This window comes from Pongo pygmaeus, chromosome 18 (assembly GCF_028885625.2).
Source record: "Pongo pygmaeus isolate AG05252 chromosome 18, NHGRI_mPonPyg2-v2.0_pri, whole genome shotgun sequence".
Lineage (NCBI taxonomy): Eukaryota > Metazoa > Chordata > Mammalia > Primates > Hominidae > Pongo > Pongo pygmaeus.
In genome coordinates, this window is record NC_072391.2 from 25,832,740 (window position 1) to 25,857,878 (window position 25,139).

The window sequence follows — 25,139 nt, forward strand, 5'->3', positions numbered from 1 at the left end:
ACTTGGCTACATGTTGGTTTGCCCCAAAGCCGGTGTGCCATTTCCACTATGCTAGGATGTCTTTCACTTAGAAAACCTCTTCAATCTGTTCCAGAAACATATAAACCCAAGTACTCCTTGGTTTTGGTAGTTACATGTGTCCCATAAGTGTGTATTACCACAACAACTGACTATGCAGTCTCTCGTCCCAGATTGGACCCAGCTGGGTTCACAAACATTCAAATACAGACACATTATGTTGCCTTAAATCTCTTTCTGGAACAAGACAGGGTATAAGTAAATAAATAAGACAGACAGTACAAAAGGGAAACACTAAAAATCCAGATGTTTTGATCTTTTATATAATAAATGACTAACATTTGAGCATTTACTATGTATCGGACAATGTGCTAATCTCTCTTATATGCCACATTTTATTTCCTCACAACTATCCTTTGAGGTAAATTTATTGTCTCCATTTTATAGCTGAAAAATCAAATTACATGCCCCAAATCATAAAGCTAATAAAAAGGGAATCCAAGAATCAAATAGAGATATGCCTGACTCCAAATCCTACAGAACCATTTTACTATACTGCAACTCCAACACAAACTCAGTATTTACCAGGAAAGGGATTAAACAATGATGTTTTTGGTGACACTAAGCAGAACAGTGGAGAACTGATATATGTAACTATTACTATGCAAAATTTGAAAGGGGTTCTGGCAGCCAAATAAGGAAGGACTCAATAAGTATGGCCAATCTAACAAATGCATCAGCAGTCTTTAATTTTTTTTCTTCTGAATTTCCTTCCTTTAGTGATTTCCATTTACTCATGCCTGCTGTTCATGTTCTTAATCCTAAATTCCCCTTCTCCAAAAACATTTAGGCTTATTTATACTCTTAATTCTGAAGTGGTTCTATCTCTGTTGGTAATGATAAAAGAGATGATGTTTGGAACTAAGGTTGTAAAGGAAATATTAATGCTTTGTTCAGGAGATCTAATTTCCTATTGGAAAATCTGGTCCACTCTGGGAATTCACAGTATCATAAATGATCTCAAGCTTTAAGCATGTCCTGTGAGGACTGTAAAAAGACCAGTTTTTGAATTTTTATTGATAATTATTACTTGATATGCTGAAATAAATTATACTGATAATGTCACTTTTTAAAAAATCACATTTAAAAAACATCTTTAATCACTTTATCTTCATAGACTTTTATGCTTGGAAGTAAAAAACTGAGTGGTCCAAATGTCCACCAACTGATGAATGGCTAAATAAATGTGGTCTATCCATATAATGGAATACTTGGCAATAAAAAAGAAATACATAGCTAGGTGTGGCAGCGTGCATCTATAGTCCCAGCTACTTGGGAGCCTGAGGGTGGAGGATTGCTTGAGCCCAGGAGTTTGAGTCCAGCCTGGGCAACATAGCAAGACCCTGTCTCTTAAAGAAAAAAAAAGTCATAACATGGATGAACTTTGAGAACATTATGCTAAGTTTAAGAAGCCTGTCACAAAGGATCACATAGATTCTATGATTGGAAATGTCCAGAATAGGCAAATCAACAGACAGAAAGTATATTAGGGGTTGCCTAGGAAGCTAAGAGACACCTCTTAGCCTGGTCGTGGAGTAATGAAAATGTTCTAAAATGGACTATGGTGATGGTAGCACACAACTTTATGAAGATACTAAAAGCCACTGATTTGTATACTTTAAATACTTTATTTGTATACTTTAAATGGATGAATTTTATTATTATGTGAATTACATCTCAATAAAGCTCTTTAAAAAAATTTACTGGAAATAGGCTCAAAAGGCCAATGAAGAAATATTATTAATGCTTTTTAAATTCAAGGAGAACACAATCTCAAAATGTTTGCCCTTTTAGGTAACCAAATCCTGTCCTCTATAAATCATGTCCAAAGTGATTAATAAAATGAAGTCTGAGATAGGTTTAACAACTGATGTTACAGAGTTCTTTCACGTCAAAGTACCTTTGTGACCATTGAAGTTGTTACAGTTCCAGGGAAAGGACTAATGATTTAATCATTTTCTATTACTTAATGAACAGGTCTGCTTGAGCAACTTGTAATTTTAATGTTTTAAACTGAGGATCCCCAGTGCATAGGCCGGGATCTACCTGTAGATCTTGAACCCTTATGAGATAGATGTCAAGCACCACAGTCCCTTATCTGAGGTTTACCAGATTTTCCTATGAAGTAGGTAGGAGGTAGCAGAATAGGAAATGATAGCCCTCACCAAGGCTTTCACTTCCCTGAACATCTGCCAATCTTTAGACCTGAGGAAAATGAAAACTCTTCCTCACAAAATGCTAGACATACAGTGGGTTTTAAACATGTAAGGCTTTCTCCTTATTCCCGATTTTACTATCCATGAGCAATGGAGACCGGGGGAGAGGACAGAATCCTGTTGGCATAATACTTTTAGCTCATTTGTGTCTCCTCACTCAATCCTTGTCAGGTCACGAGGACTGACTTCATCTGACTGGTAGTTTAGGAGAAAATACTGGGCATATGTGATCCAACATTTTGCCTTTGGAAGCACTCATCTCTCCTCTGTCATGCTGGAAGTCTTACAGGGGCAGTTCCCCCAGTTCTGTCTGGGACTGGATTGTTAAGTCTGCTCAATTTCAAGGTCCAGGAGTAGGAAGTCACATGACCCCAAATGTAAGTGACATTCTCCAATATCCTCTTTCTTAGTAGTAAAATAATATTTTAGCCCCTAAATACCTTATTTCTTTTTTGCCCCTCAACTAGTTCAGAATACAAGCAGGGAAGAACATGTCAGTTTTTGAGACCCCCCTCTAAACAGTAACATCCCATCTAGACAATTTTAAAAACAACAAGAATGAAAATATCTTCAGAAATGAATACACTAACCTTAACTTCGTTATGACAAACTATAACATGAATATGATAACCACTTTAGGGAAATTTTGATGAGACATAAGGGAGAAGTTCTTTCAGCTACTTGAAAGAGACTTTTGGGGAACATCTGGAAATCTTCATAGAGAACATAAGGCAAATCTATCTAGGATGATTAGGATTACGGTCACTGAAATCCTCGCTGTGAGGGGATAATGCCTCCCTCACTAAAGGGATCTGTAGACCATTTATATTTATCAGAGAAGCAGCTTTACTTAACTGTTTATCTTGTTAAAATTAACTAACACTAATTTTTCCCCCTGACAAAAAGTCTCTTCAGGGGTGAGAAGAGAGTGACGGTGAAATTAAGAAGCTTGTACAAAGCAAAGACTATCACTTTAAGACTGAAACCCAAGTCTCCTTCTTTCCCTCTTCTGTAATCTGGGAAAACCTCCAGCCACTGAAGAATTTTAATTTCATTTAAGATAAGTAAAAGGTGTGCATAAATAACATATAGGTAATACTTCAGTGAAGAATTTTCTTCAATGGAATCTTTGCAGCACTGAAACTCAAATCTCACATGCAAAGCACTGCCATGTGGGGGAAAATGGGAAAATGACTATTTTACATTGGCCAAATATAAACATCCTAAGGAATCAGATCAAGTAATGGATGTCAAAGTGCTTCAAAAACTATGAAGCATTATATAAAATCAAAGATACTGCTATTGATGTTGAGTTCCAGTAACCAGCAGAAATTTGAGCTTAGCATAGCAGAATTATGTAATTTTGCCACTGTATTCATCTACATTTAATATTTCTGGTTACACTAACAGAAACAGTCTTCATCAGAGTGCCTTCCCCCATACATACAATATGATGTTTCAGATCTTCAAAAGTTTGTGCATAATCCACAAGCCATTACAACAAGTAGATGAAATGTTAATCACACAGGTGAAAATAAAAGGGATGTACTTTCTCTGTATCTAGACCAAGACAATAAAAACATGAAAAACTCTGCTGTCCAAAGTATGGTCCATAATCTTATAGTAAAATAGTTCATCAATAGGGACTTCAGGAAGTTACTCTTTTTTTTTTTTTTTTTTTTTCTATTTCCTTCTATGGTAGTTCAAGCAGAAGCTGAGAACAGAGATTACAGTATGGAGAGACTGGAAGAGGAAGAACAGCATGGAAGTGGCAGAGAAAGTCCAAAGCCATGAGGGACATATATTTAACTTGTTCTAAGCATGGCTGTATTATTCTTAATGTTTCCTTATTTCCTAGAACATCTAATAGAGAAAACATCATTTCTCACAGTTCTGGGCTTTCATTTCAAAACTGGATTCTGACCCCTGTTCTTATAAACTAGAACAGCAATATAACAATATGTAATTTTTATTGAGCATTTACTGTGTGTCAGGTACTGTTCTAAATGTTCGACATGGGTTAACTCAGTTAATTATCAAAATATCCCAATGAGATGGATACTTTTATTATCCCTACTTTACACAGGAGGAAAAGGAGACAAAGAGAGGCTAAAGAACCTGCCCTAAAGCTACGGAGCTATGAAGTGATGAAGTCTAGACTTAAATTCTGAAACTTTCCCTTAGTAGTTCACTGCAGTGGTTTTCGAGCTACATTCTGCAGACTCTTTCAGCTCCAAAAGTTCTACTTCTAAAATACATTTTATCCTGTTTAAAAACTGCAATGAAAGCATCACAATCAAAACTTTATAGACTGAATATAATACACCAAAGGGAACCAACACATTAACTTTTTGTTGCCAGGTTAAGTGGCTTTTGTGCAGCTCTTGAAATAAAGCCAGACCTGTCACCACTGAGATCTTACTTGAACTTCTTGTAAATGCTTCATTGATTTGGAAGGTGTAAATTTGCACTTTTTTTAACTCAAGACTACATCTGCCCGCTCAGGTAAGACTGTACAGCATACAAGCTCAAGCACAACAGTAAACAAAGGAACATACTGTCCCATTTATTTTATGTTTCGGGGGGTTTACTGCCTGACATATGTAAGGTAAGAAATACATGCTAGATAAGAATTTTTAAAATTTCCTATGTTCTTACTATGTCTTATTCCTCTTTCTAGCCATAATATTTAACGGAGTGGTATCCTGAGATGGCAAGGGAAACTTTTAGAAAAAAAGAATCACTTCCTCAATCCCACATCAGCCACACATTGTCACTGTTACACTCTGGACCTTGTGCCTACGATCCCCTGCCATTCCACTTTGCTGGATTGATCACTCCCACTCTGACTGGTCTTCAATTTTATTGGGTCCCCTATTCTACTGGCCATGTACCATTGTACCATCTGCTATTCGACAGACCAATCCATTAGTTTTTATTCATTTTCACTCTTTATCCAGCTGATACTCCATAAGCCATCATTACAATACTTTGGCCACTATCCTAAATACCTTGGCTGCTCTGTCATTTTGTTGCAACGTATCTGGCAAACCCCAACCTTGAATGAAGCCTTCACATTATTCTTTATTATTCATTATTGTATATGAGGCTTTTACATTATTCTTGATGTTTCCTTATTTCCAAGAACACTTGGAAAATTCACCTACCTTAGCACCAAAATGACATAGCACTACTAGAAAAGGTCAAGAGGGCAGATAGGTTATCACACTGTATGTTCATGACCATCAACTTCCATGACACATCAATGCTGCTAGACAATCCTACTTATCACCGTTGGCAAGCTTTCTCTGCCATTATTTTTTTCTAACAGTTTCTGTTTCCTCAGACCTTGGACATCCATTGCTCCCATCTCCATGGCAACTCACAGCCAATTTTGCCTCCAAATTTGAAAGAGTTATACTCATTCTATCCTTGCTTTCTTCTGAATACAAGAGGAGCTTCCCTTTTTTTTTTTTTTTTCTGTTTTCTTTTTAAGACGGAGTACCACTCTGTCACCCAGGCTGGAGTGCAGTAGCCCAATCTTGGCTCACTGCAACCTCCGCCTCCCAAGTTCAAGCGATTCTCTTGCCTCAGCTTCCCGAGTAGCTGGGATGACAGGCATGCACCACCGCGCCCCGCTAACTTCTTTGTATTTTTAGTAGAGACAGGGTTTCACCATGTTGGCCAGGATGGTCTCAAACCCCTGTCCTCAGGTGATCCGCCCACCTTGGCCTCTCAAAGTGCTGGGATTACAGGCATGAGCCACCACGCCTGGCTATGCCCTTTTCCATCTTAGGAATGTTATGCTATCACTTATCTTTCTTCTCTTTTATATATAACAATTCTTCTCTTTCAACTATATCTTTTGCATGGTCACTTAGTCTATTTTATCTATTGGGATTCTATCTAAAACTTCTTTGTAAAAAGATTCTTTCTGCTAGAGCACTGAAACCCCTTTTCCCCTAAGTACGTAAAGTCTGAAAGTCAGTCTCATAAAAGGAGTCAATACACATGTAAGTAGGATAAAAATATCAACAGGTCACGAACTGGATGTCATACATGTAACCGTGTTGTCGGGCAGCAACAATATTTTCATAAACAAAGCCCATAGTACCACCAAATTCGAAACCATCCTGATTCTTCATATCTTTTACAATTAAGAGTTCTGCTAAAACTCTATAGGCAAGAAAAGTAGCAGAATTTTTAGAGTGTTAATAACCAGTGAATCTGACAGCATGATTTTGTGTTACTAGGTCTAGATTGGGGGAGAGAAGGGAGGGAGGAGGAAGCAACAAATGTCCCAGCTACCACTTTTTTTCTAAGAGCTAAAAATATTGCAGGATAAATACAGAACCATAAGTAATACTTAAAAAGTAAGTTTTGACAGCACAGTGATGCTTTTCTTTTCTTTTTTTTTTTTTTTGAGACAGAGTCTCGCTCTGTCGCCCAGGCTGGAGTGCAGTGGTGCGATCTCAGCTCACTGCAACCTCCGCCTCCCGGGTTCGAGCGATTCTCCTGCCTCAGCCTCCTGGGTAGCTGGGATTACAGGCGCGCGCCACCATGCCGGGCTAATTTTTTTTTTTTTTTTTTTTTGAGTAGAGATGGGGTTTCGCCATGTTGGTCGGGCTAGTCTCGAACTCCTAACCTCCTGATCCGCCCGCCTCGGCCTCCCAAAGTGCTGGGATTACAGGCGTGAGCCACCGTGCCCGGCCGCATTTTTATAAGAAATTATCCACGGAGGGAGCTTGACATTCCCAATCCTTCAAAAGTTCCTTCACCTGCACTGAACAAGCAGTTAAAAAACAAGACCATTCCTTAAATCGGAGCGGCTCTCCTGACAGCTATTTACATTAATTAAGGTTTGGTCTCACAGGTCAGGGAGAGAGGGAGAGGGAGAGAGAGGCGGGGGAAGAGGGGAGGGAGGAGAGGTAGCAGGGAAAGAAGTGGTCCAAGCTGAGAAAAATCTTGGAAGGGCATTCACCTGGGATACCCTTCAGAAAGATGCCCGCCTCTTGCCCGAGGGCACCACCTTGCCTCTCCCGCCCACAGCTCCGTGGTGGTACAGCAAGCACTGCTCCCGCTGCCGGGCTGCCTGCAACTCTAATGTGTTATTTAATTTTGTAACTACTATTAAGATCTCTCCAGCGTTTTTGTGATGCGCTGGAATGAAAGACGCTCCATAAAATGAGGTTTATTATTAGTAGTATTATAGCTCCGGGGCCTAAAATAAAGCAAAATTATAACCACATACACACTTCAAAGGGAAAATCCGAAGCCACAAGCGTCTCAAACACTGCCAAGCGGGCAGGGGATGGGCGGGGGCGGCGGTGCAGAGGGGCTCCAGTCCGGCGCCCCCCACTCCCACCAACCCCACCAGCTCTCCCAGCACCCACCATTCACCCTGCCTGGTGGGGTCAGCCCCCGCAGCCCGGGCTCGCCCCCGACCGCAGCTTCCTCTGGTGGTGGAGGGTCTGGGGTCAGACCTGATCCCTCTCGGCCTCCCCTCGCCCACCAGCTCTCTAGCGGCTCCCGCACTGCCCTGCAGGCTGCCTCACTCCCAGCCCCAGCCTCTCCGCCTGGTTTCTATTTCCCTTGCAGGAGCCTCGGTTTCCTCCCATCTCCCACCTTGACTTTTTTTTTTTTTTTTTTTTTTTAATCCAAAAGGAAGCTCATTCCTCTGCGATCCCTCACATCGGAGGGCTGCTCCCCTCCTCCCCGGTCCGCGACTTGCCAGCCCAGCCCAGGTCTCCTCGGCCACTTTTCACCCGGCCTGGGGCGCCTCTCCCCTCAGCCCGGGGGTCCCGCTGGCGCCCGGCGGCTTCCTCTCCTCCATCCCCTTCCTTCGCGGCCCGGGTCTCCCCTCCGCCCCCGGTCTCCTCAGGCTATCCTCCGGCCGGGACCCTACACCCCGTCCTCTCCTCAGTCCGGGTCTCCCCTCCCTCGCGTCGCCCTCAGCCAATCCCCCGCCCGGCCCCGCGCACCAGCGGCTCACCTGCAGACTCCCCGGTGTTGATCCAGTCCGGGTTGGCGATGCTGGCGATGGCGAAGATATCGGCGGCCAGAAAGAGACATCCTGAGATGATGGTCAGTTTATCCATCTCCCCGCCCCGCTCCCCCCACCCCCCGAGCCCCGGACAGGCAGCGGCCTCACGCCTCCCGCCCCATGGGCCGCCGCCGGGGCCCGGAGTCCCCGCGCCGCTGCCTCGCGCCCCCTCGGCCCCCGCGCGCCGCTCGCGCCCTCCGCGCGCCCGGGACCAGCAGCCGCGGCGCGGCCCGCACGGACGGAACCGCCGCCCGCCCCGGAACTGCTCGGCCTGCCCGCCCCTCACCCGGAAGAGAAGCCTCCGCGTTGGCGAGACCGGTCCCGGTTCCCCAGCCGCCGCGCCCAAGCTCCGTCCTCCCGGCTCGGCGGGCCGCCCTGTGCCCCTCCCCGCACCGCCCGCCTCTACGTTCTGGACCCGGACCCGACCGGCCCGGCTCCGGTCCCTGCCTGGGTCCCGGTCTCTTCCGGCAGGCCACGCCACCTCTTGGCTTTCTGCCCGCTAATAATAAGATTGTTGTTGATGACTGGGCACAGGCTGCGGCCCCTCCTGAGCCCCTCAGAAGCAAAACTGGAATGAGAGTGGGGAGCTGCCCGTCTTCCAGCAGGAGGCGGGCCCCGACTCCAGCCGAGCGACTCCGGGCCCCGCGCGGTCCCTGTCACCTTGTATTCTCATTGCCCGTTCCGCGGCCGTCAACTCCCAGGATTGCCCCATTTAGCAAATAGCTTTCGACAACCCCTCTGCGTCAGGCGCTGTAGGTGCAGAGGTACTGGAGTGGACAGAGGCAAGGCGCCCGCTCTTGGGGAGCTCACGTTCTGGTGGGAAGCGACAGAAACACATTAAGAACCTATCTGTAAAATAAAGATAATTTCAGGTGCAGATCCCTGAATTCAATGGAGGTCAGTGTGATGGGAGTCGGAGCGATACCTGCGATAGGGAAGTTCCCCTGAGACCATCACGATCGTAAAGACCTGCACTTTGAAGACCTGGCGCAAGACCAGACAGAGGGAACAGCCAATGCAAAGATCATTAGGGGAGGGGGGCAGAAAGAGATCAGCGTGTCCAAGGAATTGCAAAATGGACTGTGTGGCAGGAGAGTAGTATGACAAGAGGTAGACAGAGGCCAGGTGTAGGGCTTTGGGGGCCTTGGATTTTGTTCTGAGTGCAATGAGAAGGCAATGGAGGGTGTTTGCAGAATCCCATGATCGTACTTAATCTGTGAAGATCCATAGTGTAGCTTGTGTGGGGGAAAGGCAAAGATGACAACAGGGACGCCAGTTAAGAGGCCAAGTAGTCCACGAGAGAGAAGTGTAGCTTTGGCTAGGGTGAGAGTAGTGAAGATGGAGAGGAATGGACAGATTTGGTTGTTTTGTAGATAGAGGGAAGGACCTGCGGATAATGGGGAAGGAGTTGAAAGAGAACTCAAGAATAAGTTTTTGACCTGAGCAACCAGGTGTTATAATCCCGTTTACTGAGTTGTGTGTGCAGCGTCTTACGTTGGATGAATAAACAGGAAAAATAAGGCATTTGCATAATTTGTCAGCACATGCTATGGTGGAGGTTTTCTTTTCTTCCACAGCTCATGGGCCGAATCACCACTAACCCTGACGTTTGATCCAGCTCTCCCTAATGGTACTCCGTGCAGCAAATGGAGATGAAACACTCATTTTCTCCTTAAATGCCACATAGGTCGTCTCTAGAAAGACCTAGAAGAGTGACATCTGTCTCTATTTTTGGAATGCTTACATGTCCACAAAATTCAGGAGGTTTCAAATTCCACCAAATCCAACAGCCTTGCAGAAATGTGCAACGGAGTATCAGTGTCACTACATAGCTTGGAGAGGGAAGGGTTTGATTGCTGGTCTATATTGACTTTTCTGTCCAAACATTGGTCTCTTGGGGGAAAGGATTTTTTTTGTTATTATACAATTTATTTTTCCTCTGCCACAGAAATTGACACAAGATAATTCATATACTCCAAGGATCCAGATATAATGCATATCGCATTACTGCAATAGTCTTTAGTTTCTTTTTTCTTTTCTTCTTTTTTTAAAATAAGTACTGGAGAAGTTTAACTGAGTCATATTCTTGGCTTCTTGTTGGAGTTTTCTATTGCCCAGTGATAGAAGAAACTGTAACTATACAGGACTAAATTCCCAGATAATATCCACTGATGTTCTCTACTGGCCAGCTTAAAAGAATCCTAGGGCTGAATGTTAGAACAGTTTGCACATATTCTAACTCCAGCTGAATAGAATGATGATGATTAGGTTCTTGTGTTTACAATAAATACAAGTAGCCAAGCGTGGTGGTTTGCACCTATAATCCCAGCTACTCCAGAAGCTGAGGTAGGAGGATCGCTTGAGTCCAGGAGTTCAAGACCAGCCTGGACAATACAGTGAGACCCCTGTCTCTAATAAATAAAATAAATAAATAATACAGTTCTTCCTTTTACCCTCTACAAATGGTTCTGGCTCTAAGATTAAAGCACAAGAACAACCAGTATTGAGTTAAAAGAATTTAAAACATTTTTATCACACTAATGGCTGCACATCAGTACAGAGAATAGTCACCTATCCCATCCCTTCCTACCATCCAGAATGGGAGGTGGGGTTGGCAGGGGCCAAACTGTTTACAGATTTCCCATTAATCCCTCTTTTTATCCCCGTAGCTCTTTTCTTTTCTTTCTTTTTTTTTTTTTTTTTTTTTGTTAGAGATAGGGTCTCACTATGTTGTCCACGCTGGATTTGAACTCCTGGCCTTAAGTGATCCTCCCACCTCAGCCTCCCAAGTAGTTGGGACTACAGGCCCACATCACTGTGCCTGGCTGGTGTTTCAAAGTCCCCGGTCTCTGAGATCTGCAGGACAGATCAGTTCCCTTCTCCTCTGTATCTCAGTCTAGATTTTAGCAGAGGCAAACCCTAAGGGTTTGGGAGAGGTGAGGGAGTGAAGCAGAGAGAATATAGAACTATGTTCTAGTTCCTGCCCTGCTACTGACTTGACCTTGGGAAAGCCATGTCACCTCTCTGGGCCTTTTCCCCCCATCTGGCCTAACAAGACTCCTGGCCTCGGTGACAGAAGCGTCCCATCCTCTCACCCACCCCTAAGCAGAGCAGCTGGGACTTTTCAGAAATGAGCCACAAGACTCCTTATGGCAGAAAGCCTTGGGGACCCAGAAGAACATAGAAGGCTTCGAGGAGGGAGATATGCTGTGCAGCCTGAAGTCATAAATAGCCATTCTGCAGCTGTTAAAGGGCCGTGAACATGGCATGCTCTATTGTGATGGATGGTAGGCCTTGGCCAGAAGAGGCTGAATCCAGATGGGACCACGGGCAAAGCTGTAGAAGGGACTGTGTGATCACTCTTCTCTTTAAGGAGTATCTTCAGCCTGACAATAAACACACTGTCTCCCTAGGGGTTAGGTTTCGTGGGCCAAGAGCATGGTGGATGCACCACACATGTACCTGGGGTTTCTGGGGTTAGAGAAGACACAAGAAACTAAATCCAGAGTTAGCAGCTTGCGCCCGGGCTCAAATCTCAGTTTGTTTCATGGATTGGTTCCCTTTGAGCTGACTCAGAAATGTGATTATTGATTAGTGCAGGAAGTTTATTAGAGAGCCTTTGAGAATCAAGTCCTATGGGGAAAGGGAAGCAGGGGTGGGAAGAGGGAGAAGTCGGTCTGTGCTGCAGTCATGGGAGGCTTTGGCAGACCCCCAGGAGAGTTCTGAAACTAGGATAGCTGCTGAGTTGGCCTGAGTTGGGGTAAAGGGGCCAAGCCTTTTCATCCCTGCACTGACCTGCCATGGAGCTTGGAGGGCAGCTCTCTTTAGACAAAGACAATTCCTCAAGAGGGCTGACAGCTGAGATCTGTCAACCTACCAACCTCCCGGTAGGCGGAGAATAGTACTTCAGTCCTGGCCGAGGCAGTGTAGTGCAGCATTTGCAATAGTGCTCACATGGTGCTGTGCCTCTCATTTGCTACTTAAGTTTGGAGAGCAGCACTTTCAGGACCCTGGGGCATCTTTTCCTGTGGGAAACGTATAGAGGAGGGTTAGTGGGAACTACAGCTCCTGCCGCCGCTACAGCTCATCTAGAGGCATAATGAACATACCCTTCAGTCCCCTCTTCTATCCATCCTAGAAACCTCTCCCCTTCTGCCAGCACCTCAGATGATCTAGGTGGCCTGCGTGATCGGGTGGCCTAGACCTCCATCCCTAGAGAGTTTGAGCACCTACCTAGTTGCTGTGCACTTCTCAGGCAGTGGTTGCTGTATTTGTCCATTTACTGTCCAAATGGGGCAAAGGAGTACTAAGAGACACCTAAATAGATCATGTGGGTGCCCAATGTTCCTCCCTGCTCCAATGTGAAGTCTCAGGCTGATTCCTTCCTGGTGATTGAATACTCTTGTCTGCTTCCACCCCCTGGTATACCATCCCATTTACTGCCCATAAAAAATTAGCCATCTTAGAGTTTCCCTCTGCCAGAGGCTAGCTATGCTCCTCCTGAACCAGGGATGAGCACCTCATTATTACCTGGGTATTAGGTGATCCATCCTAGCATCTACTCTTTGGAAGAAGGAATAAAGCAGGGTCCGGGCGTGGTGGCTCATGCCTGTAATCCCAGCACTTTGGGAGGCTGAGGCGGGCAGATCACCTGCGGTCAGGAGTTTGAGACCAGCCTGGTCAACATGGTGAAACCCCTGTCTGTACTAAAAATACAAAAATTAGCTGGGCATGGTGGTAGGTGCCTGTAATCCCAGCTACTCAGGAGGCTGAGGCAGGAGAATTGTTTGAACCTGGGCAGTGGAGGTTGCAGTAAGCCGAGATCACCCCACTGCACTCCATCCTAGGCAACAGAGTGAGACTCTGTCTTAAAAAAAAAAAAAAAAAAAAAAAAGGAATGAAGCAGGACAGGGCAGAGGGAAAAGTCAGGCTGCAGTGGACCGCGTGGGGAGTTCTGAACCTGGGATGGCCCTGCATTGACCAGTCACCAGATGCTAGTTAATCTGGGAAGGTGAGATCTTGGGCAAGGGGTTCTTTTCAGCCAGTAGTAGTAGTGAGGGTGGGAAGTCTAAGTCTTTCAGCCCTGAAGGGGGATCTGGGCAGCACAGCACCCACGACAGTTTGTATCCTGCAGTTCCACCAATCAGTGTGACTTGGCTTGGTGGAGTGTAGAGACCTCCACTCTAAAGACACTTTTCAGCCTGGGGTGGAGGGAAGACTAAGGGGAGGCGAGGCACTGATGTGCTGCATCACAGAACCATATATGTGGTCCATCACATATATGTGCTCCATCACAGAACCATATATGCTGATGGGCTCTATTCCCACAAACTCTTACCCTTCCCCTGCTGGTAGGAAGATGGAGGCAAAGGATGTATTTTATGATAGAATTAAGTTGGTATCTATGTAGACCCCTGCCAGACTGTTTGGAAGAGGAAAGGTGACCTGTCACAAGAAGTCACCCACAGGAGACTTGAGGTGGAGAATAGCCCTTTGTACTGGTCTCTGCGACACAGGTTTTATCTAATGAGAAATCTGTCCTGGCGCTCACACCTGTGATCCCAGCACTTTGGGAGGCCAAGGCGGGTGGATCACCTGAGCTCAGGAGTTGGAGACCAGCCTGGCCAACATGGCAAAACCCTGTCTCTACTAAAAATACAAAAATTAGCCAGGCGCGGTGACACAGGCTTGTGGTCCCAGCTACTCTGGAGGCTGAGGTGGAAGGATCGCTTGGGCCTGGAAGGCGGAGGTTGCAGTGAGCTGAGATTTTGTCACTGCACTCCAGCCTGGGTGACAGAATGAGATCCCATCTCAAAAAAAAAAGGAACCTAAAAAGGAATCTGCCCTGGCTTATTGTCTGTGTAGAGCCACAGACACAACAGAATAAGCTTGGACATAACCAGATCTACCATGGAAATCTTTGCACAGTGCCTGACACCTAATAGGTGCTTAATGACTGTTGAAGGGATGGGGCAAGGTGCTTAGCCTCTCAGTTTCATCAGACCGGGGATAACACCAGGGCCTACCTCATTAGGTTTTCTCTTTCTTCTAAAATTTATTAACTCATTTATTCGTTTTTATTTTTTGAGACAGGATCTTGCTCCATCACCCAGGCTGGAAGGCGGTGACTGGACCATAGCTCACTGCAGCCTTGAATCCTGGGCTCAAGTGATCCTTCCATCTCAGCCTCCTGAGTAGCTAGGACTACAGATGTGCACCACCAAGCCCAGCTAATTTTTAAATTTTTTTATAGAGAAAGGGTCTCGCTATGTTGCCCAGGCTGGTCTCAAACTCCTGGGCTCAAGCAGTCCTCCTGCCTCAGTCTCCTGAGTACCTAGGATTACAGGTGTTAGACACCACATCTGGCCTAGAATTTATTTTTAATAATTTATATTTTCCTAAAATTGCCCACTTCATGTTTTTTAAGTACAGGTTTCAAGAGGATAGAGCCTGTGTTTATGTGTTTGTCTTGCCTACTGTTGTGTCCCCAGTATCAGTAAACGACAGAACAGCTCCCTGTAAATACTTGTTGTATGAGTGAATGTGTGTGGGAGGAAGAATTATCTTGGAAAAAAGAAGGAAGCATTAATAGTGCCTCTCCTAATAGTGACTCATTTTTTTTTTAGGCCACCCTGGGGCCTTTTCTTATTCAAAACATTCATGAAAAAAAGTGCAGTTCCAAAGCATTGGAGCTACTGATGTAACAATTTTTTTAAAATACCATTATTAGGAGTGCAGCGGGAGACTCTCTGATCTTCTAGGTATTCTGTGATCTGTGATCTTCTGGCTGTGATCTTCCTCTGCAGACCACCTCACATCTTTGAGACACCCTCCTCTGTGCTCTGTGCCTTCTCCCCCTCCCTATTTCTTAGGTTCACCAAGAATGAATGAAGAAGCCAAGCACGGTGGCTCATGCCTGTAATCCCAGCACTTTGGGAGGCTGAGGCGGGCAGATCGCTTGAGCCCATAGTGCAACAGTTGTGTTGAGCCTGAGCAACATAGTGAGACCCCCACCCCCCCGCCCGTCTCTTAAAAAAAGAAAAAGAAAAAGATAAGAAGGAATGAAGAACCCACCGTGGGTCAGGCACGGTGCTAACCTCTGCAGAAGTTTCCATACAGTACACCGGCGTGCAATGCCCACGCCACGTTTTGCAGGGTCCACGGGAAACCTTGCGGCGAGCTCACTGCCCCCAATTTCTGGGTAGCGGCGGCGCAGCGCCCCCTGGCGGCCATCCCGAGGGCGGTGCCCGCGGGCAAGGTTCGAAACTGTTGGCATTGGGACTGACTCCAGCCTCTGCTCCGGGAGGCCCTCCCGAGCTGCCTGACCTCCCGGGGCCATGCAGAAGGCCTCCCGCAAAAACAGAAAAGGTAACTGGGGAGAAGGAAGCGGGTGAAGAAGCTCTGGGGACCAAGCCTTCCTCAAGTTTCCTCCTCTGTAAAATGGCAACGGTACACTCTTGGCCTTGGAGATAACCTCTCTCCATCGTTATTATTATTATTATTATCATCATCATCATCATCATCATCATCATAATTTGAGAAAGAGTTTTGCTTTGTCCCCCAGGCTGGAGTGCAGTGGCGCGATCTCAGCTCACTGCAACCTCTGCCTCCCAGGCTCAAGTGATTCCTCTGCCTTAGCCTCCCGAGTAGCTGGGATTACAGGTGCCTGCCACCATTCCCAGCTAATTTTTTATTTTTAGTAGAGATGGGGTTTCGCCATGTTGGCCAGGCTGGTCTCAAACTCCTGACCTCAAGTGATCCGCCTGCCTTGGGCCATCGTTATTTTTATCAAGGTATAATTTCCATGCAGTAAGATCCCCCCTTTTAAAAGTACAGCTACCGTTTTGACAAGCTGTACCCACAGTGAATCACCCCCTCCATCAAGATAGGGAACAGGTCCACCACTCCCTAAAATTACTTTGCAATGCCCAGTTGCAGCCAATCCCCACCCCACTGCAGCTCGTCACACCCCCATCTGTTTTTTAGTGTTTTTTTTTTTTTTTTGCCTTTTCCATGGAGAACATCATAAAAATGAAATCATATAGTAAGGAGCCTTTAAAAAATTATACCAATGTAAATAGGGACTTTGGCCCTTTCATTTTTATTAAAAGGGCACATAAATCTTAAAATAGCATACGGGTCACTATATTTTATTTTTAGAGACAGGGTCTTGCTCTGCCACTCAGGCTGGAGTGCAGTGGTATGCTCCTGGCTCACTGCAGCCTCCAATTCTTGGGCTCAAGCAATCCTCCTGCATCAGCCTCCCATAGCTGGGACTGTAGGCATGCACCACCACACTCAGCTAATTTTTTTTTTTTTTTTTTGAGACAGAGTCTTGCTCTGTGACCCAGGCTGGAGTGCAGTGGCATGATCTTGGCTTACTGCAACCCCCGCCTTCCAGGCGGGTTCAAGTGATTCTTGTGCCTTAGCCTCCAGAGTAGCTTAGATTACAGTCGTGAGCCACCACGCCTGGCTGATTTTTGTGTTTTCAGTAGCAATGGTGTTTCACCATGCTGACCAGGCTGGTCTCGAACTCCTGACCCCAAGTGATCCGCCCACCCTCAGCCTCCCAAAGTGCTGGGATTACAGGTGTGAGCCACCACGCACGGCCTAAATAGAAGAGATGAGGTGTCACTGTGTTGCCCAGGCTGTAATCACTTTATACTTCTGCTAGCCCCCAGGTGAGCTTACCGAAGGCTGCAGACTCCTGCATTGAGCAATTCTTGTTCTTTATGGCTTTTTTCCGCACAGCATCAGGATTTGACAAGACTTGATGTTGGCGAAGAGGCTGAACCAGGCAGGCAGGTGCCAGGCAGCCTTAGGCTTTTTCACTGCAGGGCTGTTGTCATTTGGACTGCTTGTCCTTGGGAAGGTTGACATTGCTGTCTGACTAGACTTGTAGCAAAACCTGTAAGTCTTTCATATTTTAGTCTGGTGCTTGGGGTCTGGCTCTCCCAGGACCATAGTGCTGCCTCCTCCACCTGGTTGTCCCCAAACACAGCGGCTCACTCTTTTCTGAGCTCACCCTCTTCCAGGGAGGAAGCATTGAAGATCTCACTTTCAACAGCAGTAGGGTCATCTTTGTCAGTACCTTCGGGTTCCAGGGTCCCTGCCACTGGGCCCAAGCGAGCACCTTCCTCAGGTTTCATGTCTAATAGTTCATCCTGAGCATGCACTGTGTGAAGAACCTTTGCCTAAGACACATAAAATACTTTTTCCATCTTCAGTTTTTCCCTTGTAGCGGTTTCCATCCTCTAATGAAATTAATTGACTCAGCTCCTTCACTGCTGCATCTGTGCTTTCCTGCTGGGTGAGCTTCTTTTCTTCTTTCTCAACTAGTTTTTTCATAGGGTTTTGTAAGCACTTTAAAGTAGTGACTCCATATGGCTGATAACCTGTGAAGCTCTCATGAATGGCTGCCATAGTGTGAGAAGTCTTCTCTCCAAAATGAAGCAGAGTGGTCTGGTATGTTGCTAGCATTTGAGACAGGAGATTGCACGTATTTACTTGCTCCAAGAAGATCCACATCCAACTTCACTTTGTCAAGGTTTTTTTTTTCTCTTTTTTTTTTTTTTTTTTTTTGAGATGGAGTCTTGCTCTGTCACCCAGGCTTGTAGCTGGGATTACAGGCATGCACCAACATGCCCAGATAATTTCTTTTTGTTTTTGAGATGGAGTCTCGCCCTGTCACCCAGGCTGGAGTACAATGGCACCATCTCAGCTCACTGCAACCTCTGCCTCCCGGGTTCAAGCGATTCTTGTGCCTCAGCCTCCCAAGTAGCTGGGATTACAGGCACGCACCACCATGCCCAGCTAATTTTTTGTATCTTAGAGACAGGTTTCACCATGTTGGCCAGGCTGGTCTCGAACTCCTGATCTCGTGATCTGCCTGCCTTGGCCTCCTAAAGTGCTGGGATTACAGGCATGAGCTACCGTGCCTTGCACAAAGTTTGTTTTTTTTTTCAAGATGTACTTGTGTTTCTTGCCTTCCCGAACTTCTGCATTTGCTTATAGAGGTCTGGATCAAACTCCTGAGACACGTCCTTCTTCTGTAAGGAGCCTTTTGAGTCTGGCTTCTTTTACTTAACCCTGCTGACTTTTAAAAGTGGGCTCCTGGTAGCTTACCTTATAAGCATATTGAATTTACAAACTGAGATAGGAACCACTGGACCTTGCCCAAGATGTGACTTCTCTGTCTGCTCAGGAACCAGAGGCTCAGGCAGGACATATCCTGCCCCCAGTTGCTCCCAGAACCCTGAAAGGTCTCTGAAGATGGCATCTTGTTTATATTACGCTATTTTATTTTCCCAAACAGAGAGCATCTGTGGTTTGGGGGAAGGTGAAGTTGGAGATGGGCAAGGACGTTTGCTTTAGAGGAAAGGGCCATGAACCCCTCCAGCTCCCCACAGCCAGAGGTAGGGAGCTGGGGGAGCCTCTCCCTCAGCAGTGGCCCTGAAAACACCAGTCACATGGACTTGGCAAGCTTGTGTGTCACCTGTCCTTATGGAAAGGAGTTGTGTGTGAAATGCTGGAAAAGTGTGCTGAAAACAGATCTCCCCAGGAGCTTCCTGTGTACCGAAAAGGAGTTTCCTAGCAGCTTCCTCTTGGGAAATTAACTTGTTGTTTTCAATGTCCTTTTAGTCCCTGAAATTTTTCTTGTGAGATTTGGTTCTGTAGAAAACATATTTCAACCCCTCCCACTACCCCTTGTCTCCAAGGCCTTCGGATTTTCCCCCCATGTGCTTTTTGGATCCATCCACTGCTCATTTCCGCTGTCACTGCCATGACATGCGCCAGGACCCTTTCATTTTCATTTCATTTCATTTCATCTAACCATGTCCAGCTTTACTCACTTCGGAGCTTTTTCACTAAGGAAGTCTGAGAAGCAGCTTCTGTCTGGTTGGTCCTCGCTCCTCCTGCCTCCCCCTCCTCTGACAGGGACGGTTCCTTCCTTTCTCAGACCTTAACACAATGCGCTCCTGATCCACCTTTCTTTGCCTTAATATTTCCTATTGGTCCTTTTGGCCTTAATTCAAATTTTAGCCCTGCTGGAAGCTTGACCCGCTGTCCCCAGATGAGACTTTGGCCCTCTGTTACTCATTCTCAGAGCCCTCCGTCCTTTTCTTTCATAGCATGAGTTACAGTTTTTTATCCAACATATATTTACATGACTGATTGATATCTGTCCCCTCCACTAGGCTGTAAAATTCATGAGGACAAGAAACACATGTGGGCCGGGCACGGTGGCTCACATCTGTAATGCCAGCACTTTGGGAGGCTGAGGTGGGAGGATTGCTTGAGTCCAGGAGTTCAAGACTAGCCTGGCCAATATAGTGAGACCCTGTCTCTACAAAAACAATAAAAATCAGCCGTGTATAGTAGCATATGCCAGTAGTCCCAGCTACTTAGGAGGCTGAGGTGGGAGGAGCCCTTGGGCCCAGGAGATGGAGGCTGCAGTGAGCCCTGATCATACCACTGCACTCCAGCCTGGGCAACAGAGTGAGACCTTGTCTGTTAAACCCAAAAAACCCAACACAAAACACATCTGTTTTGCTCACCATGGTAAACCCAGCCTAGCACACTGTCTGTATCAATAAATATTTGTTAAGTGAACAGATAATACTAATATTAAGCACTCACAATATGCCAGACTCTGCAAAAGCCCTTTAATGCAAGCATTTAATTTTCAGAAGAGCTCTCCAAGGTTAACACTTTTTATCCTCATTTTACCAACAAGCAATCTGAGGAACAGGGATTAAATAACTGTCCCAGGGATCTGGCTTCAGAACCCCAGTGGGTATGGCCATGCTTCTGTCTTGGTGAAGGACTGAAGTAAGTTCCCCTCTTTTGGTTAGAAAGAGAAGTCAGCATCAAGGTCAAAACATCTGTACACAACTTGAGCGAAACACAGCAGACCAAACTCGCTGTGGGCAGCCTGGGATTAGGCCTCATCATCATCCAGCATGGACCCTACCTCCAGATCACCCACCTCATCAGGAAGGGGGCTGCAGCCAACGACGGGAAACTCCAGCCAGGTGACTGCCCTTTCGCCATGCTTCCCAACCACCCATCCTGCCCATCTGCCTGCAGGGCGACTCGGGTCACTGGGTTTCAATGTAACTATAAGGATATGACGGGCATGCTGGCTCACGCCTGTAATCCCAGCACTTTGGGAGGCCAAGGCGGGGTGGATCACTTGAGGTCAGGAGTTTGAGACCAGCCTGGCCAACACGGTAAAACTTCGTCTCTACTAAAAATACAAAAACTGGCTGGGAGCAGTGGCTCATGCCTGTAATCCCAGCACTTTGGGAGGCTGAGGTGGGTGGATCCTGAGGTAGGGAGTTCGAGACCAGCCTGGCCAACATGGTGAAACCCTGTCTGTATTAAAAATACAAAAATTAGCCAGGCGTGGTGGCACACGCCTGTAATCCCAGCTACTTGAGAGGCTGAGGCAGGAGAATCGCTTGTACCCGGGAAGCGGAGGTTGCAATGAGCTGAGATCGCGCCACTGCACTCCAGCCTAAGTGACACAGACTCCGTCCCAAAAAATAATTAAATAAATAAATTAAATAAATACAAATACAAAAATTAGCTGGGCCTGGTGGCGGACACCTGTAGTCCCAGCTACTCAGGAGGCTGAGGCAGGAGAATCTCTTGAACCCCGGAGGCAGAGGTTGCAGTGAGCTGAGATGGCACCATTGTACTCCAGCCTGGGTGACAGAGTGAGACTCTGCCTCAAAAAAAAAAAAAAAAAAAAAAGGATATGACATTAGTTGAGAACTTTCTATGGGCCAGCCAATGGCTATCACTTATATAACTATCACTGTTGGGCATATTAATTCATTTAATTGTGGCCGGGTACAGTGGCTCACACCTGTAATTCCAGCACTTTGGGAAGCCAAGGTGGGAGGATCCGTTGAGGCCAGGAGTTCAAGGCCAGCCTGAGCAACACAGTGAGATGCTGTCTATGTTGGTCCATTCTTGCACTGCTATAAAGAAATACCTGAAACTGGGTAATTTATAAGAAAAGGGGTTTAATTGGCTCATGGTTCTGCAGGCTGTACAGGAAGCATGGCTGGGGAGGCCTCAGGAAACTTACAATCATCGCAGAAGGTGAAGAGGAAGGAGGTACGTCTTACATGGTTGGAGCAGGAGGAAGAGAGAGTAGGGGGAGGTGCTACACACGTTTAAACAACCAGATCTCATGAGAACTCACTCGCTATCATGAGAACAGGAAGGGGGAAATCTGCCCTTGTGATCCAGTCACCTCCCCCCAGACCCCTCCTCCAACACCGGGGACTACAGTTCAACATGAGATTTGGGCGGGGACACAAATCTGAACCATATCACCATTTCTACAACAAAACAAAAGTAGCTCGGCATGGTGCGTGCCTGTAATCCTAGCTACTTGGGAGGCTGAGGTGGGAGGATCACTTGAGCGCAGGAGGCCGAGGCTGTAGTGAGCTATGATTGTGCCACTGCATGCCAACCTGGGTAACAGAGTGAGACCTTACCTCTAAAAAAAAAAAATTAAATTTACTTAATGAAGGTCAGTGAGATTAAGTTCCTTGTCCAGGTCACCTGTTTCTCCTTGTTCAGGTCACCGAGAGCTATGGCTCTCGGTGCGTAAAGATATTTTCTTTTGTAGGCAGTATTAAGCATTGCTAACACTTAGCTGCATCATCTCATTTCACTGTCACAATCCCTGAGCTAGATTCTGCATGAAACCACCTTGCAGACAAGGAATCAGATGTTTAGTAACTCTCCCATGGTCACTCTGAGGAGCTGGGATTTGAACCTTCTCTGTCAGACTCCAGAGCCTAAGGGCTTTACCAATACTGCCCTGCTCCTCGTGTCTTTGGGTGAATGAATTTTCCATGCAGTTCAAGAGGTTTTCTCAGTGCTTGGCCTGGGCCTAGTGCTGTACCCAGGAGTTGGGGAGGCAGAATGGCCTAGCGCAGTGGTGAGAAGGAAAAAACATATTGTGTTAGCTGTCCTGATTCAGGCTCAGGGTCTGACACTTTTTAGTTCTGTGACCCTGGGCAAAGCCACTTAACCTTTCAGGCCTTAGTCACCTCATCTTTGAATTGGGATATTCCTGTGTTTGTCAGAGGTTGCGCAGATTTGATGAAATAATGCATGTTTGTTTGATAGATGGGGCATCACTCTGTCACCCATGCTGGAGTGCAGTGGCTTGATCACAGCTCACTGCGACCTTAAACTTGTTGGCTCAAGTGATCCTCCTGCTTCAGCCTCCTGAGTAGCTGGGACTCAGGTGTGCACCACCACGCCCAGCTAATTTTTATTTTTATTTTTTTTGTAGATGTGGGCAGTGGAGGTGGTGGGTGGGTGGCGTCTCACTATGTTGTCCAGGCTGGTCTTAAACTCCTGGCCTCAAGCAATCCTCCCATGTGGCCTCCAAAAGTACTGGGATTACAGGTGTAAGCCATTGAGCCCAACCTGATGAAATAATTTTTATGAAAGTGCTTTTAAAACTGAAGTGCTATAGAAATATTGGCAATCATCTCTTAGGCCGTTCTTACAGATTCTCTAGACTTTTGCATGTGTGTGTTTTAATAAAAAATGATGGCTGTATGGGGGTCCCAGTGGATTAAGCCACTGGTTTGCAACTCTGGTTACCTATTAGAATCATCTGCGAAGTTTTTAAAACCAAGATGCCTGGTCCCTATCTCCCTACAGGTTTTTGATTCAATCGTTCTTGGACTGGGACAGGGCAGTTTATGTTTTAAAAGCTCCTCAGGTGATTCTAATTTGCAGCTCAGGGTTCCAAGCAATGGATTAAAGAAGAAAGCAGATACATAATGGGTTTTATGAAACAGTTTGCTCTACCTTAAAATCCAAAGCATTTTCCCCACACATCACTACTTGATGGTGGAGAACAAACGGCGGCCGGTGGAGAGTTCTGGGCTTACCAGAACAAAAGAACTCCAGGACAGGCCCCGTGGGGTTTTCTGCTTCTTCTCAGCTTCTTCAAGGTCAGGTGACAGATGCTGGGTGATGATCCGGGTGCATACTCCAGGGTGCTAGAGTGGGACAGGAGTATGCTTTTAGGTGGGCAACAGAGAATCTCATGGCAGGGCTATAGTTAGTGGGCTCTTTGAGGTTAGAAGCAGTCTTGAATTTCATCTTTTAAATCTAGGACTCACCTACTGTATTAGTGCATTCTCACACTGCTGTAAAGATACTACCTGAGACCGGATAATTCATAAACGAAGGAGGTTTAATTGACTCACAGTTCCATATGGCTGGGGTGGCCTCAGGAAACTTACAATCATAGTGGAAGAGGAATCAGGCACTTTCTTCACAAGGCGGCAGGAGAGAGTGCGAGTGTGTGAAGGAGGAGCTGTCAAACACTCATAAAACCATCAGATCTCATGAGAACTCACTATCATGACAGCATAGGGGAAACCACCCCCATGATCCAATCACCTCCCTCCCTCCACAGGTGGGGATTACAGGTCCCTCCCTCAAAATGTGGGGATTACAATCGGCAATGACATTTGGATGGGGACACAGAACCAAACCATATTGTTCTGCCCCTCCATCTGCAAGCTGAAGAGCAGGGAAGCCAATAGTGGCTCAGTCCGAGTCCCAAAACCTCAAAAGCTAGGAAGCCAACAGTGTAGCCTCCAGTCTGTGGCTGAAGGCCTGAGAAACCCTGGCAAACCACTGGTGTAAGTCCAAGAGTCCAAAAGCCAAAGAACTTGGAGTCTGATGTTCGAGGGCAGGAAGCATCCAGCACAGGAGAAAGATGAAGGCCAGAAGGCTCAGCAAGTCTGCTCATTCCACCTTTTTCCACCTGCTTTTTCTAGCCTTGCTGGTAGCTGATTGGATGGTGCCTACCCAGATTGAGGGTTGGGTCTGCCTCTCCAAGTCCATTGACCCAAATGTTAATCTTTTCTGGCAACACTTTCACAGACACACCCAGTATGCAAACAATACTTTGCATCCTTCGATCCGATCAAGTTGACAATATTAACTGTCACACCTAAAGTAGTGGCTCACTTGTTATGTCTTTGCTTAATAAATAAATAAATAAATAGTAAATGAATATTTGTCCCAGGCATTGTGGGAGATATTTCCCCATCTATTATCTTTTTGTAACTCCAATTTTTAATTTTATTTGAATAAGAGACATGGTCTCACTGTCACACAGGCTGGAGTGCAGGAGTGCAGTGGCGCAATCATAGCTCACTGCAGCCTCAAACCCCTGGGCTCAAGCAATCCTCCTGCCTCAGTCTCCCAAAGTGCTGGGATTATAGGCATGAGCCACTTCACCGGGCCCCACATGTGTTATCTAATTTAAAGTTTGCACACTCCTGAAATGTAGATAATGAAATATAGAGGCGTAGAGAAATAACTTGTTCATCTTATACAACTGAGTCTGTGTTCAGAGTTGGGATTTGAACCCATGTCTGCCTAGAAAGCCCATACCTTTCTAGCCAATTGCCTAACAACTAGAAATGAGATTTGAATACAAAGGAAGTCCAGAGCCCCAAATCTCTTCGTGACAAGCCTGCCAGTTCTCCTCGGCATCATTCTAGGCTTTAAAGTCTGTAACTCAGTGGTTTTAGACAATGATGATAAGATCTTGAGAGATGATAATTGTAGAAACATGCTATTTCTTTGACCCCATTTCCTCCCAGCCCCATTATCTTTTATCTATGTGCTGAAATTTCTCTCCTTTGGTGTTTCAGGATAGGGTTTCACCTTGATTTCCTAATTTAGTTTAGTGTTAGTTTATTCTGGCTAAACTTTTAGTTCCTTTTGGCCAGTATGGC

At 46.0% G+C, this 25,139-nt stretch overlaps 2 protein-coding genes and 1 pseudogene across 8 annotated transcripts in view; 1 reads left to right on the top strand and 2 right to left on the bottom strand.

The window, feature by feature from the left end:
• MOSMO (modulator of smoothened) overlaps positions 1–8,530 on the bottom strand; it is a 76,779-nt gene extending 68,249 nt beyond the window's left edge. The window contains exon 1 of the mRNA XM_054455637.2: positions 8,287–8,530. Coding sequence (XP_054311612.1) covers positions 8,287–8,392 — 106 coding nt within the window. The 5' untranslated portion in view covers positions 8,393–8,530. The remainder of the gene's footprint in view (positions 1–8,286) is intronic.
• Positions 8,531–15,588: 7,058 nt separating this feature from the next.
• PDZD9 (PDZ domain containing 9) overlaps positions 15,589–25,139 on the top strand; it is a 43,740-nt gene continuing 34,189 nt past the window's right edge. For 3 of the 7 annotated variants that reach the window (XM_054455641.2, XM_054455644.1, XM_054455640.2), the window contains exons 1-2: positions 15,600–15,705; positions 20,193–20,372. In XM_054455641.2, coding sequence (XP_054311616.1) covers positions 15,675–15,705; positions 20,193–20,372 — 211 coding nt within the window. In that variant the 5' untranslated portion in view covers positions 15,600–15,674. Of the gene's footprint in view, positions 15,706–20,192; positions 20,373–25,139 lie in introns of all 7 variants that reach the window. The other 4 variants (XM_054455643.1, XM_054455647.1, XM_054455645.2 and 1 more) reach the window with 4 other exon arrangements.
• On the bottom strand, positions 17,025–18,616 carry LOC129016013 (islet cell autoantigen 1-like; annotated as a pseudogene).